This window comes from Megalops cyprinoides, chromosome 25 (assembly GCF_013368585.1).
Source record: "Megalops cyprinoides isolate fMegCyp1 chromosome 25, fMegCyp1.pri, whole genome shotgun sequence".
Classification (NCBI taxonomy): Eukaryota; Metazoa; Chordata; class Actinopteri; order Elopiformes; family Megalopidae; genus Megalops; species Megalops cyprinoides.
In genome coordinates, this window is record NC_050607.1 from 12,506,594 (window position 1) to 12,520,993 (window position 14,400).

A 14,400-nucleotide genomic window follows, 5' to 3' on the forward strand; every position below is an offset into this window, starting at 1 on the left:
TAAAAAAAAAGATTATCTGTATCTGTACACAGATAAAAGATTATCTGTATCTGTATAGTGGTGAATGTTTCTTTAGGAAAAGGCATTTTAGGAGTGTTTGGAATTTCAAAACGTCTTCGTAGACATTTTATACTGACATTAATTAACACCGAACCGTAACACTACAGTATTCAGTCACTTAACATCAAATTTAAACATTGCACTCGTCGCATCACCTTCACATTAGATCAAAAACACACCTTTATATTCCATTAAAGTGCAACAGGCTGTACAAGTGCAAATTAATAATTCTGTTCACACGCCGCACAAATTTTCCCATTATATCACAAAAACAACCATTCCAGGCATTATCAGCGTATAGTTATGGCCACTGGCAGATGCGAAATGGTAATAAAAGATAAATACTGTAGCCTCTGGTTGTAGCACCTGTTGAAATCATTTTGGGGACAGACTGTAAGTCTGTAAGGCTTATTCAACAATTGAAATGGTCCCGCTTAATTGAACTGTAAAGCAATACAGTGTATTTTTTTTCCTCCTCTGAATAAACGGCTTAGGACTGAGTGGTCACGGCCAAGGTGTTGACATAGCCGTGTGGACACATGTCGTTCTCAGAGACGCAATGGGACACTTGTGCCGGGTTACTGCTGGCGAACCTTCGAGCTCCGCGCACGGTTAGACATTGCTCAATCAACTCCAGGCACTTACAACCCAGGAAGAACATGTTCTTAAACATCAACACCGACATAGGCATTTTGTAAACGTAAACCAGAAAACATCTTACAACAAGCAAAGGAGCGTTGACCAAGACGCCGGAGAGGAACCTAGACCAGATCCACCGACAGCGCATCTGGGAGGCTGTCAGCTCGTACAGCCAAAGCACGGGTACACCCAGCGCGATGAAGTAGACGGAGATGACAGTGTACTTCAAGTAGACGGTTGGAATCTCGTTCCTTAGGAGCATTTCGATCAAAGTGAAGCTGTCCAGCATGTCCAAGCAGGTGTTCAAAAAGCAACTCTGGGAATGATAACGTGTCGCTCCGTTCAAGTCCTCGATGACTGAGTTTATCAGGCAGTAGAGCAGCGGCGCGGAAAGCGTGATGATGATCTTGAAGCCGGTGATTCCGAGCGGCACTTTCAACATGATGAGGTCTAGGATCGAAGTCTCCAGTATAAGAACCACTTTAGGGGTGCACGCTATGACATAAATGAGCCAGGCGAGGTAAGCGTAGGTGAACTCCCCCAGGTTGCAGCCGAATATGGAGCTCTTCTGGTGGAATCCACAAGCTCGCTCCCGTTTGCTCCTGGCGTTTTTTAGAAAGAAAATTCCCCAGCCTGTCATCACCACTAGGTCGGTGGCTATCCAGGAGCACCAGTAGAGATCGGTGAACACAATCAGGTAGAAATCTAGGATGCCTCCTTGGAGGAGCAGCACGAGGAAGCAGAGGATCTTATAGAGGATGTTTCTCTTGGATCTCCGGATGAACAGGGGAGTGGTATGCATGAACTCTCCAGATGTCATGATGTAGGCAGCGGTGGCAGCTGCAGAACAGACCAGGCGCTTTGTGCTGCTTTCCTCTGGGTTCGCGCTGCCTGTGGAGGTCTGCGTGTCTCTCCTAGACGAGGTGTTTCTAATGAACAGATCGCGGTTTTCCGAGGACGCGGAGAGGGGAGATGGGCAGATCACCGCTTCGGGGTGGGGAAAGTCGGTTTCGGAATTTTCTTTTCCAAATGCTGCGATCATTGTATATGTGCTGTCTCTCCTTTATTCTTCGCTTGTAGTGATAGATGCTTTGAGATGGAGGGGGTGCGAGGATGCCCAAAACTCCGGCATGGATTTTTCCTCAACATTGGAATGGACCGTCTTCTGTTGGTTTGTTTATATTCACCGATTTGTAGTGTATTTCTAACGTTTTTCGTCATTGATGCACGTTTCCGTGGTGGCTCATTTAATAATTATTACGAACCAAGGATACAAACTTGTGTTTTATTATGACGTGTGGTCGGTCTGAAATGTACTCGTGTTACACAAAATAAGGGACCGAAACTCCAGAAAACATCCTTAATTTGTAGATATAAGATAGAAAGAAAACAACCTTTTAAACCTTTTTAAATTTTTTCTGGGCAGGAGTGTAGTGCACTTGTGATTGACTATCATTCCAGAGCCATAAACACACTTGCCACATACCTTTTCGCCCAGTCTGCTAAACCAGCTGAGACCATCAGTGACCCCTGGAAAATAAAATTGTAATATAAATGGAAAGTGGGTTGATGGAGAATATTAAGATGTCCCCTGTGTCCCTGCAATTTCATCCAGGAAATGGAGATTGTGATTAAGAGATGCCAAGTCTGGTTGCTTTTACTAGCACAGGACCTTCAAAAAAGATAAAGGTCACCTGAGGAGATGCAAACCTAATTACATTTAAAAAGATTTTTCCAAGACCTGATCTACTCCCTGTATGTTTTTTTTTAAAATTTCAAAGCCACTCAATTTTTGGTAAGTCATTCTCCTATTTGCAGTCACTGTTAAATCATTAAGGAATGTCAATCAAATATTTATTGTTCTTCATAAAATAAAAAAAAAAGTATTAATGGCTACGTTGTGTGTGTCTCAGATAGGAGCTAAAACAGGCAGTTACTTACATTTTTATGCGACATCCTAAACCTCAGCTGATATTAAGTCTTCTGTTAAAACGAACAAAACATTTTGTGCCCGACTTACAGAGACGACTTAAAGCAAATGTTACCTTTTCCATTTCCCACATGGCCGCTGAAACGCACTCTTACTTAACTTTAAGAACAAAGAAAGCAATTTGGTTTGTATGAATGGATTCATCACTTTCCCCACCGAGGCTAAGTGCATGTTATATTAATGTGAAGGCATTTGTCTGGAGTGGAGAGCTGCAGCAGAACAGTAATGGTGTCTCAGTGATATTTTACTCCTCAGCTCTGAGCACTAACAAGATGAGCGGTGGCAGACTGGGTTTCAAACGAATGGCCCAATCCCAGGCTTTCAGCCAGGTATTGATTCTCACCGTGTTCATTCTTGGTGCCTGCACTCATTCATCCACCTGGCATTGTTACATCCAGGTCAACTTAAATCAACTCTGCTGTGTTCCGCTGTGCCGCTAAATTAATCAGAAAAGCAGTGCGGTGGAGCAAAGGAAAGCCTTACCCGTGAAAACAGACCATAATATAAACCACTTCAATCAAACAAAAGTTTTAAAATTCTCTCTTTGATCAAAAATTAAGACCTGTCGGAAGTGCGCGCAAAAAAGTACTGACGAGAAATTGCCTTACTTCCGGTTGGAACTGCCCAGGCACAATATGCTCCACCCGCATCTAAACATGGCCAGTGAGAACAATGGCTAAGCAAATAAATGATGCTCCAAGGTCAAACTTCCTTAATTTTGAAACAAACAGAGAAAACTAGTTCTCCTGACAACGCTGGATCTATCCTGTTTTGCCATACAGCACAGGAAGGAAAGTTCCATTCACAAAATAACAATTCTCAAGTACACCAATATTGAAATTGAAAGGTGAAAAGCAGGACCTTATAGCAGTATAGCAACCTTCAGAGACATTCAGGAGAGGACTGGCACTTGAATGCTTCGCTTTAGGGTTACACACACACAGGCTAAATCAGTTTGTTTAAAAAAAAAACGCAGCCGGTAAGCCCCAGAATCCTTTGTTAATAAACTTTAATCTCCAAATAGTGTTGAATGGTTTTGGATCATAGAAAACAAAACATATTTCATCATAAATATACGCATTTCATAGCAGTTGAACACAGATAAGCCAACAATTTGGGTGTGGCTTGGTTTTTTCCCAGCCTTAAAATGCATCATTCACTGAAACAAATGAATTTTAAGTTTAACAGTAGTAATCTCCATAGACATTCAGTTTCTGCGTTTGAATTCTAGGGTCAGGTGCCCAAATCAACAGGGTGTTATTCTGATTTGGTTTTTAGCAGGGACTTGCTATTAGGTACCACAGGTGTTCATAGATGGGTGAAACTGAGAGGATAAAATGTGCTCTTGGACCCATATAATAACAACAATAAAAAGTGTTCATCCACATTCCATACCTGGGGACAGGAAATGTGGTGTTTGTATGAACTTTAGAGTGCATTTGTGCATATGTTACAGGAAGATACCCCCCACCACCCAAATTCAGTGCATTAAAAAACAAGAGGATATTAAAACCACTGCAGTCTTCACCGGTAAGATTCCACATCCTCTGAAATGATCTGTTAAAACACCTGGGTAGATGATATACAAGCCAAACCCACACCCAAGAATATAGTTTAGAAGGTTTATTGGTGATATTGTTCCAATTTCTTCTGGTATTTTTTTTCCCACCGTCTTTTTCCCATTTTCTTTGCTCATTTTTAAATAAACCGAACACTGACAGACTCACAGAACGGACGGGGAGGGGGGTTTCTAGAAAATGTTTTAGCACGAGTGCACTGACCTGTTTGTCTGTATTAATATTTTTTTAACTCCTTTTTATTTAAATTCTTTTATTGGCCTGCTTAAAGGCACTGCCACAACACAGGGAAAGAAGCTACTGCCAACACTCACACATGACAGTCCATACTAGGTCTAGTGAAGGAGAAAAAGGGGGGGGTGCAGTTTTTTTTTTTGGGGGGGGGGGGGGGGGGGCTTGGGCTGGGGAGGAGTGCTATAGGTAAACCTCGTAGTAATCGTCCAACTCCTCGTGAAACAAGTCCCACTCGTCTTCTGAGTCAGTGACCTCGTCGTCGGTGCCGGCTGCCAGGAGCATCAGCAGCATCTCGCTCAGCTCGAAAGTCACCATCTCCTCGTCCTCGTTGTCGAAGGAGTCGCTGCTCTCCCGCTCGTCAAAGAGGTCCCACAGGGGCGTCCGCCGGGAATTCTGAAAAGCGGTTGCGGTGGCGGGGGTTGTTATTAAAAAAAAAAAAAAAAAAACTTTCGGAAACCATTGGATGTTAGCGGCTGTGGGGGGGTGCTAGCACAGGGTTGTTTTTCAGCCTGTTCTCATTTACTGACGCAGTGACTGCACATAAATTGAATTCATAATATTAATTCAACTAATCGTGAAGTGCACCCCACCCCAGGGAAAAGCACAGCTATTATTAATCAGTTACAGCCAGCAAAGGCATCAGCCAAAGCTGGGAAGCTGCTCATAAAGACACTTAGGGGAAATCGGCATAACACCAACACTGCAGGTCCAACGCAGAAAGTTGACAGCAAACAAGGTGATATTAGTTCCGCAAAGCAAGTGATTACGCAGTCGCTTCCAAGAAAAACCCTAGGGTCGGAACTAGCCAGACTTCGTAACAACATATTTATAATCATATTACAATACCAAACTATGAAATGTTTACATTTACAAAAATGCATTTTTTTCCTGCTAAATGACAATGTAAATGTATGGAATATGAGACAAGCACACACCAAAGTAAGGGGTAGTAAAAGGCAACTAATGAATTCAAATAAGTCTATTTGAAAAAACAGCTTTGTCATGTCGTGAACAGAGTAAACAGATGTGATGACCAGTTAATGAAATCGGATTAAACATGTGAACATGCAAATCACATCCCTGCTGGCCTTCCAAAAAGGGATAACAGGGATTTTTTTTTACCATTTTCACGAGGAATCTACAAAGACTGGCGAGATGTAACACAATAAACAATGATGAGAAATTAACCAAAGACCTGACTCACTGTGGCCACTACAGCACTTCTTGATCTGACCATGTGGCAATTCCCCCAGCAGGCTGGGTAAATCCCTCCCTCCCCAACCAATGACGTGGCCACCATGTCTCCCACTGGTGCTCGTGCTACACATTGTGTGATGGCTGGACACGTGTCCAGACGTGCTCTGTCGTATTCATTGTTCTTGTGACTGCAAGTGGCTCTGGCTAATAACACACGCCGAGTCAGAAAAAAACGTAATGTACTATAAAGGGCTCTGAAGTCCATGAAAGGCACCATATAAACATGACCCGAGATCTTTTATTGCAGCTTTGCTGCTGGTGCTTACCCGGTGTCGCCCGGCCGAGCCTGTGAGCCGTCTCTGTGGCTGGGGCTCCTCCAGACGCCCGTCGGGGTAGGCGTGCTTGTAGAAGCAGTTGGCTCCGAACGGGCAGGTCCCGCGACCCTCGTCAAAGTATCTGCATGGTTTGCTTCTGCGGTGGCAGAGAAGAAAAATGGGCTATTATTTCTTCCAACACGTCTGTGCCAGCCTGACACACAACAGCATTCTACCAGCACCGCAGCGGAGAGGTCTGCTGCCGGACAAAAGCCTTCCTTGGTGCAAGCCTGAGATCACGGTGACCATCATCTGTGTGTTAAAACAAGCTCGCTCGTCCGTACCCCATGCCGTCCTTGTACTTCTGGATGAGTTTCTGTTTTTCTTCTTTGTCCTCCACCCAGTATTCACTTGGGATGACAAAATTGGATGTGATTCGACACTCAGGGCAGGACCTAGAAGTAGGCAGAGGCAACAACTCATGGTTACTGGCCGGCAAGCAAGTGCTTTAGGTTCAGTATGCTAATGCGACGCCAATAGCAGTCCTCTGCCATGGTGATCTTTGTTAAAGGATCTATATGTGACCACACCTCATAGGAACACATATATGCTGGTGAACGTCAACCTCAAAACCAGTAATAACTATTCCAGTAATAGCTTTCAATACACAGTAATATAGCTAATATAAATCACAGAATACTCATGAATACTGTGGTTGCCCATTTTATCCTCCTAACTATGTCAGAAAGACACAGGCTCCTTGCGTATTACTTAAGCGTTTAAGGTGTGAGCCTTCGGTTTCAAAATGGGAGCACTGATAGGACTTATGATTAGAATTGGGACACTGAAATATGATGTGCAATAATGCACTCTAATTTGTTATGCCCCAAATTACTGAAATCAATGTGGAAAACCTCATCATAAACTGCCATTAAAAGAAGTTCAATATTTTCACACTGTGTTCATGTGAAATGCCAGGTAAGACATGTTAATGCATAGAAAATAAACTACACTCATTGCTGTAAGGCAAAAGAACGCACACGCGCACACACACACACACACACACACACACACGTGCACACGCGCACACACACACGCGCACACACACACGCGCACACACACACAGAGAAGAAATGGTCACGACTGAATCGATATTACGAATATCACTGATGGGAATGATGAATAATTAGCACCTCGCTTTTACAGCTACCGGTAAATAGCAGCATTTACATCGGCTGAATCTCAGGCGGGTCTGGCAACCCTTACTTGATGATCTTGCTCTCGAACTGCTTGGCGCTCCTCCACTTGCGGATGCACTTGAGGCAGTAGCAGTGGCTGCAGTTGGACAGGATGCCGAAGCGGCGCTCGCCGGGGTTGGCCTTCTCGAACACCACCTCCATGCACACGCCGCACATCATGTCCTTGCTGCGCTGGATGGCGAAGGAGATCTCCATGTCCTTCTCGTGAGCCTCGATACACGCCTGCAAAGCACAGCGGCCAAGGCCATCAGGGCACGGCACAGAATACTGGAGACTCCCAGGATTCCTTCATTCCACGCACAGGGATTGGCTGGTAACACTGGAGCCACGAATTATAAAGGAAGTTGACTCACCCATTGTGACTCATCTGTAGTTACTTGCTAGCTGAAAGGCATTTCTCACAGCCTGTTCAACCTACCTCACTAACTGCTGGACTAAGAGGTAATGCTTTCACTCAAATAGGAGGTAACCTTTGACCTGTGACCGTGACCTTTTGGATCCAGTGTCCCACACCATGTGGGTCACCCAGGAGCCTCACCTTGATGTGTTGGGAGCGCTGGGCGGAGTCGGAGGGGTGGAGCACCTGCAGGCCGCACATGTCACAGACGTCACCGTGGAGGTAGGCACAGTTCAGCCCGTAGCGGCACTCCCCGACCGCCGCGTACGGGCAGAGCTGCTTCTTCAGCTCCTTGTCTGCCTGCTCCTTCTCGTACTCCTCCTCAATGACCAGGCCCGGCCCCTCCACTGGCACCGGGTCAGCTGCAGCCACAGGGGTCAGCCTCATAATGGTACAGCCTTGAGCACCCCTACCCCAAAGCCCAGAGTGGTATGTTCCTTCCTTGCTTTTTCTAAGACCCCCGTGTATTTCCACAATAGAATATCCCTCTCTTCTTTTCCTCAAGGACACCCTCACACTTGAACAGATGCATCTTATCTTTCTGTTAAAGACATCCTTATTCTCAAAGTGGCACATACCTATGTTGCTTTCCATGTCAATGTGACCATTTATACTTAATCCATAAAGTTCTTTTTAATGTTCCTGATGACGGGCAAGTAGGATTAAGCTCAAAACAGCATCTAAGGTTAGAGGCCATGATGTGCTGAAGTGACAGTCACAAAAATTCACTATCTGTGAGCTTGGCATTGGTGCAGCCTACAGCGCTTCTGATCTCTACAGACGAGTCATGCTACATGCATGCAGAGGGAAAATTGCCTTTAACATACAGCCAGTCTTAGGCCAGGAGACACTGCCATGCAGGAGCCTGCAACTTAAAGTCTGTATCACCAACAGTGAATACTGTGTGAACACTCCGAATACCGCTCATTTCAGGGATGAAGATTACAATCTTGCCTGTGCATGAAATACAAGTACCTGGTCACAGACACCAGGCAGAGAAGACCAGCTGCTCAGGTACAAGAACAGTGGTGTTCACGTTTTTTTTTTTTGCTTTTCTCACTTTACACAACCTTGTTTGGAATCGCCAATTGTACATGAGGCTCATCTCACCACAACAACCCCTGCACTTGTGCGGGAATACTCAAGCAAGACGAATGCAATCCTCTCAGACACTTGAGCGCAACCTTTTTTGTCGTATGGCAAGTCATGCGGTGCACCACCGTGAAGTGGGTGCCAACTGGAGGACAGACTCGACTCTGCTGACCTCATCCAGGCAACTCTGAGCCTCCTGATGAATTGCTGAGTGTGAGAGAGCGGTGAGACGAGGACACCCTGGCTGACCTACCCACCCCTTCCCCTGATGGAATGCAGGCAATTTGTTCCACTACTGTGGGCCATTGTTGGCCGACGGCACGGCTGGGATCGGACCCAGGCTGCAGGACCTCGGCCTGCGCTCAAAATGAGCATCTTGCTGACTGAGTCACCCAGCAGCCACAGTGCACACCTTTGAGCCTGCCACCTCAGGCTAACAGGAGGCACAGAGGAAATCCAAAATCTGCCCCCAGCTGAACAAGTGAAGTAAGGCTATAAATCATATAAAGGCAGCAGCGGCCTCTGCGCGCCTGGTGACTGAGCTGACATGGCACGTGGGGGGAGCACAGGGCGGCAGACTCACCTCGCCCGCAGTACGGCTGCCCTGGCACGAACTCGGCGGCGTTGACCCAGTCCCTGGCCCCTGAGCTGTGCGGCTGCTGCTGGCCGTCGGTGACGCCGCTGGGCCCACTGGGCTTGGTGTCTGGGGTGCCAGCGGTGGGGAGGGGGGCGGAGGGCAGCGGCATTGCTGACTTGGGACCATCCGGCTCTTCTTGCTTGGCCGGTTTTGTATGGTCATACCTGCACAGAGGACATATTTCATTCAATGCCATGTGAACAGGGAATCAAACACTGCACAAATTAATAACTACATCTATGTAATTAATAATTACATCTATGTATGTTTTATTTGTTTGATTTATACTAGAGCCTCCAGAACTAAGTAACCGGTAGTGCCCTTCTCATTGTGTAAGACAGTATCTCATGCATTTCCTTCCACGTCTCCATCATCACAGGGCAACACAGCCTCAATGTCAACACTAGCCCTGCAATCGCACCAGGCCAGATCTCTGCTGAAGATTTAGGGCAAACCTCACATTTTCAGCTCTTCTGTACCAGTTCTGAACAGTATGACCAATATCAATCTCATTATGAGTCACCCCACACACAGCCATCCACTAAAGCAGATTAACGTCTCTCCGGCGACGATGAGTCTCTCTCGTTCCCCTGAAAAAGGAAGGCTCACATCAGTCCAAATCTTTTTTTTTTTTTTGCTGTTGTTGGAATTCAAGCTTCTACGCTCTTAAACCTTTCCAAATGCGCATGATGTCAGAGGACCAGCGGGAACTGACGTAAACAGCCCTATTTCTAACCGCGCGCACACAAAAGAAACGTCTCCTCATAATAAAAAAAAAAAAAAAAAACCTCCCCATTCAGCAGCCTGCAGTCCAGGCGCAATTTGTGCAGCCTGGATGATTTCTGCACACTGCAATAGGACCTGACCAGCGTTTCCACTTAACAGGATTAGCTACCCACATGACATGCGGTTTGTCACTTCATTTGAATCTGGCTTTAGTGCGCTTAAACATATTTCCAGCCCTGAACTGGCAGCCTAGGCCAAACAAAGGAAAATCCATGAGTATAATTAGCTGGGGATGGGAAAACTGCAAAACTTGCACTTACTTGTAGCAATACTCCATTTTAAAGTCCCCACAGCGAGACGACATGGGGAAACGAGTTGAAAAACACAAGGTCAAACCACACATGGATGTTACTCAATACTGCATGAATAATTACTGCCAAACCCACGTTTGAGTGCGTTTACCACGCACACACAAGCACAGTGTTTGTCCAGATGACTGATAACACCCAGTCACTTCCTCATTCACAGACATTGCATCACATACATTTTTGCATGGAGCTACTGGCAGCCCCTCTGTCATTCATTTTCATATTCTCCCATCCTCCAGATGCCTACATGCTCCAAAACTGTATTACAGACATTAATATGAAAACAAGCCTCACATTTGAAGGAAACTAATTACTTCCTTTCTGCCATACTGCTTAGTCATGACTGTTTTGGCCAATTCCTGAATTGCTCACATATGCTGCGTGAAAAGGCATCTAGACAAAGAAACAAACCATTGCTTGCCTGATTGAGCAAGGGGTCATTTTAAGCAAATTCCTCCTCTTCCTCTGGGTTTAAGGGACAAGAATAAATCTCATAACGTCACACCCTGAAATGCTTTGGTTTCGAATGGTGTCAGGTCCTGCGTTAACATCTGCAGATGACGAGTGGGATGAAAAAGGGCCACTTACATCCAGGAAACTCCCCCGTGCGCACTCAAGAAACAGGTCTTTTTCACATCCGTTTCACAGAAACACCTCCAAGTTCAACTCCAAACCACCCCCCCCGCCTTCTCATTATTTACAAAGGCACATGAGCGAAGGAACCGTTCAGCCGATGTAGAGGCACAAATAAACGACACAGGAGTGCAGTAATCACACAGTGAACCGAGTGAACTCCACGGGGCCGTTCCAAGGGAAAGCATTATGTAATTGTTATGCAGACTGCAGTGTGCACTGAACCACTACACATTCCAATAGCTGGTGCTCCGGTCCTGCCGCGGGATGCCGGGTGCTACAATAGCAATGCCATGTGGAAGTCACACATAATACAGCCACACACAAGCCTGTTCACGGGGTGCTAATGGGTGCGGAAAGCCCTATTCCTCCCCCTCCCGAGAGCATAATTAGGAAACCTCCACGGCGAAAGGGACAGAAGTGGTGTAATCACATTTCAATGGTAATTTGCACAGTGGTATGTATCATCTGAGGCTTCTCTGGTCAGCTGCTCAGGTCAGATGAAACGAAAAGGCTCAACCCACACAGAAATCAGCACACGTGTGTTAACAGGCTACATATTTACTTTCACGGTTCAAGCCACACAGGCAAATGCATTCTTCAGCAGTGGATCAAGCCTAACAGAATAGAAGGGGTGGTAACTATGGAGACCCCGTGAATGCATACATATCAAGTAAGCACTGTCAGCTCTGACCAGCTTGCTAATTGTCTATTCTGTTCTCAGGGTCCTCTCAAAGTGTATTCTACTATGACTACATATTCCTACTACTATTTAACACATGCACACAAATGCTATTGATTTGTGTAATCAGTGCAAATGAAGGCAAATTTAGTCTACTCTACCTGTAACCTGCTGGTTAATATGATAGACCTGATCCTTTCAGATGCTAAAGAGTATCTCTCCACTCCCAATGAAATGAATAATATCAATAGACAATGCTGCTGTTTTGAAGATTGCTCCATTGGCACCATACTGCATTATAGCATACTGCACAGAACTGTGTACTAGAAGTTGATTGTTTTATTATCTTCTTGGTAAAATACTGCAAATGCAAAAACAACACACACAAAGTTATCAAGGAATAAAAACGACATGTAGATTGTTTTATGGGAATAAAGATACTATATTATATTTAATGGCCTCTAAAAGCACCTAGAAGTGGCTCTGTGGGGAAAACAAGGGAAAACCAAGGAAAAGTTTCTGGCCAGACCGAATGACACACCATTTTCCTGATGTGTGCTTGGTTTGTCCAACAAATCACTTTCCCTGGTGTTCATTTTTAAATGCAAAATGAGGAAGAAGTAACATGACATGAAATTACAGTCCAGCAGTGCATTGTCAGAGGGTAATACACTGTCAGTTATCTTCTCAGGTCCTGTGGACTCTCAGAGCGATACCCAGTGAAGCAATTACTGAACACAACTATTTGTATCATTAATACTGCAAAAGTGTTCATTACATACTCCATTACAAGCACATTTAATGTTCAAGATCTACTGCGGTGCGACATATTTTAGCTATCTATGAACTATCTAAATACAACTGTATTGTTTAGGTTGTATAAATATGCCAATGTCAAATTAGCTACCTATATAAAAAGAAGACGCTTCCCAGAAGCTTACCTGCAGCGGTCCCCGTAAGCACAGCATCCTCTCTGGAAGTACTTGCAAATCATGGCTGGTTTGCTGCTGGTAAGGTCATGGGAATATCGACAGTTGTTCCCTTCTTTGCAAACACCATGCATGAAATACCTAAAAACAGACGAATGGAACGATGCAGGTGAATACTGAAAATTCTGCAGGTCGGCTAAAAAAAGCAATATCACATTTCGCCACAGCACTTCATCAAGTTTTAATTCCGAACTCACGACCGAAAGGCATTTCATATGACCGCCGACTAGCTTTGCTAGCAAACCAGCCATTAGTCTCGCTCTACAATGACGTACAAGATGCACCGAAACGCTGAGCAGGCTGCGAGCAACCTGGCTGGCTCTGTGCGCATTCTGGTTTGCTAGCGAATGTTAGCTTCCTTTCAAACAAGACGTGCATTCAAAGTGTTTAAATAAAACACAACTAAAGATACGAGGATATTCACAAAACCAGAGGAAAACGCTACTGGTCAACTGAACTCACGTTCGTTATTCGATGCTAGCCAACTAAGATTCAAAATTGTTGAAGATCTAACAGTGACATACCGTTTGTAACAACAATTAGCTGTTAGCTAACGTTTACTTATACCTTTGGATTTGCAAACGAACTAGGGTTTTTTTTCAGATGTGAAACAATATTATGAACAGATTCCCGTAAGTGAGCACTGTCAACTGTCCAGGTATCATTTCTGTTAGCCAACCTAGCTATGAAAGATTCCCACAGCCAACCACGACTGACAATTTTTACATTATAGCTGGCAAATTATTTAACATAATATAAAATGTGCCAGTTTCGAAGCCAGCTACCTGGTTGACTGCGTTTTCCTCACTTGGTATCTTCGAAATATTCAGCTAGCTGGCAAACAAGATCAACGGGTACCGCAAAGCAAATGCCTTTTGTTTTGCTCCATCGTTGCTGACTTAGCGAGCCAGCGACATAGCTATACTACCTACTGTCTCCGAGCTAGTAAGCCGTCATGTACTAGCCACCAATGCTCCGGCGTTGTAAGAGGGAATACCGCTGTCTGACGGGCTAACTAGCTGTGCATATCTCCAAAACAACACATAGCTGCGAGCTAACGCTAGCTAGCTACAACACAAAGACAGCGTTGTCAGTAGCTATACACCTTTCGATCGTGTCAAATAACAACCATGAAACATTACTTGGATTCGCAATGAATCATATTTAATAAAGGCAATGTTTTATATCGTGCTACCTGCAGGTTACGTGTTTGGTCCAGCCTCCTCCTCCTGTTACTGCTGGTGCCGCTGTAGTCGCCGCTGCTGCCTCCGCCATTACTGTTTATCTTTAAGATCAGCGCCCGGATCTTCCGGCGAGCCGCGCTCGGGTTCGGCTATCTCCGGCGGCCACAAATCCAAACCGAGCGGAGCCATGCTTGAGGTACCTCGAGAGGGCGCCCTAGAGTTCCAGAAATTACTAATAATTACGATTATTGTGGGTATTATCAGAAGTAGTATTAATAGTCTTAGCATTCCGGTGAAGGGTATCACAATCATTCAGGTAATTTTACATAGTCGTAAAAAGGATGCATTACTTCACAGCTCTGCCATGCTTGTTACTTGAGTCCTTTTTATCATTTTTTCTTGAATAAGAATTTATGTTATCG

At 45.0% G+C, this 14,400-nt stretch overlaps 2 protein-coding genes across 2 annotated transcripts; both read right to left on the reverse strand.

Annotated features, from left to right (window-relative positions):
* Window positions 1-550: 550 nt before the first annotated feature.
* tmem121b (transmembrane protein 121B) lies at window positions 551-1,741 on the reverse strand. The gene has a single exon (XM_036519715.1). The coding sequence runs from the start codon at window positions 1,739-1,741 to the stop codon at window positions 551-553; it is 1,191 nt and encodes a 396-aa protein (XP_036375608.1).
* A 2,915-nt stretch (window positions 1,742-4,656) lies between these two features.
* On the reverse strand, window positions 4,657-14,080 carry mkrn1 (makorin, ring finger protein, 1). The gene is made up of 8 exons (XM_036520103.1): window positions 13,990-14,080; window positions 12,747-12,875; window positions 9,343-9,560; window positions 7,809-8,029; window positions 7,278-7,492; window positions 6,356-6,466; window positions 6,024-6,168; window positions 4,657-4,893 (listed from the first exon to the last, which is right to left on the reverse strand). The coding sequence occupies exons 1-8, from the start codon at window positions 14,067-14,069 to the stop codon at window positions 4,681-4,683; spliced, it is 1,332 nt and encodes a 443-aa protein (XP_036375996.1). The 5' UTR covers window positions 14,070-14,080; the 3' UTR covers window positions 4,657-4,680.
* Between the last annotated feature and the right edge of the window lie 320 nt (window positions 14,081-14,400).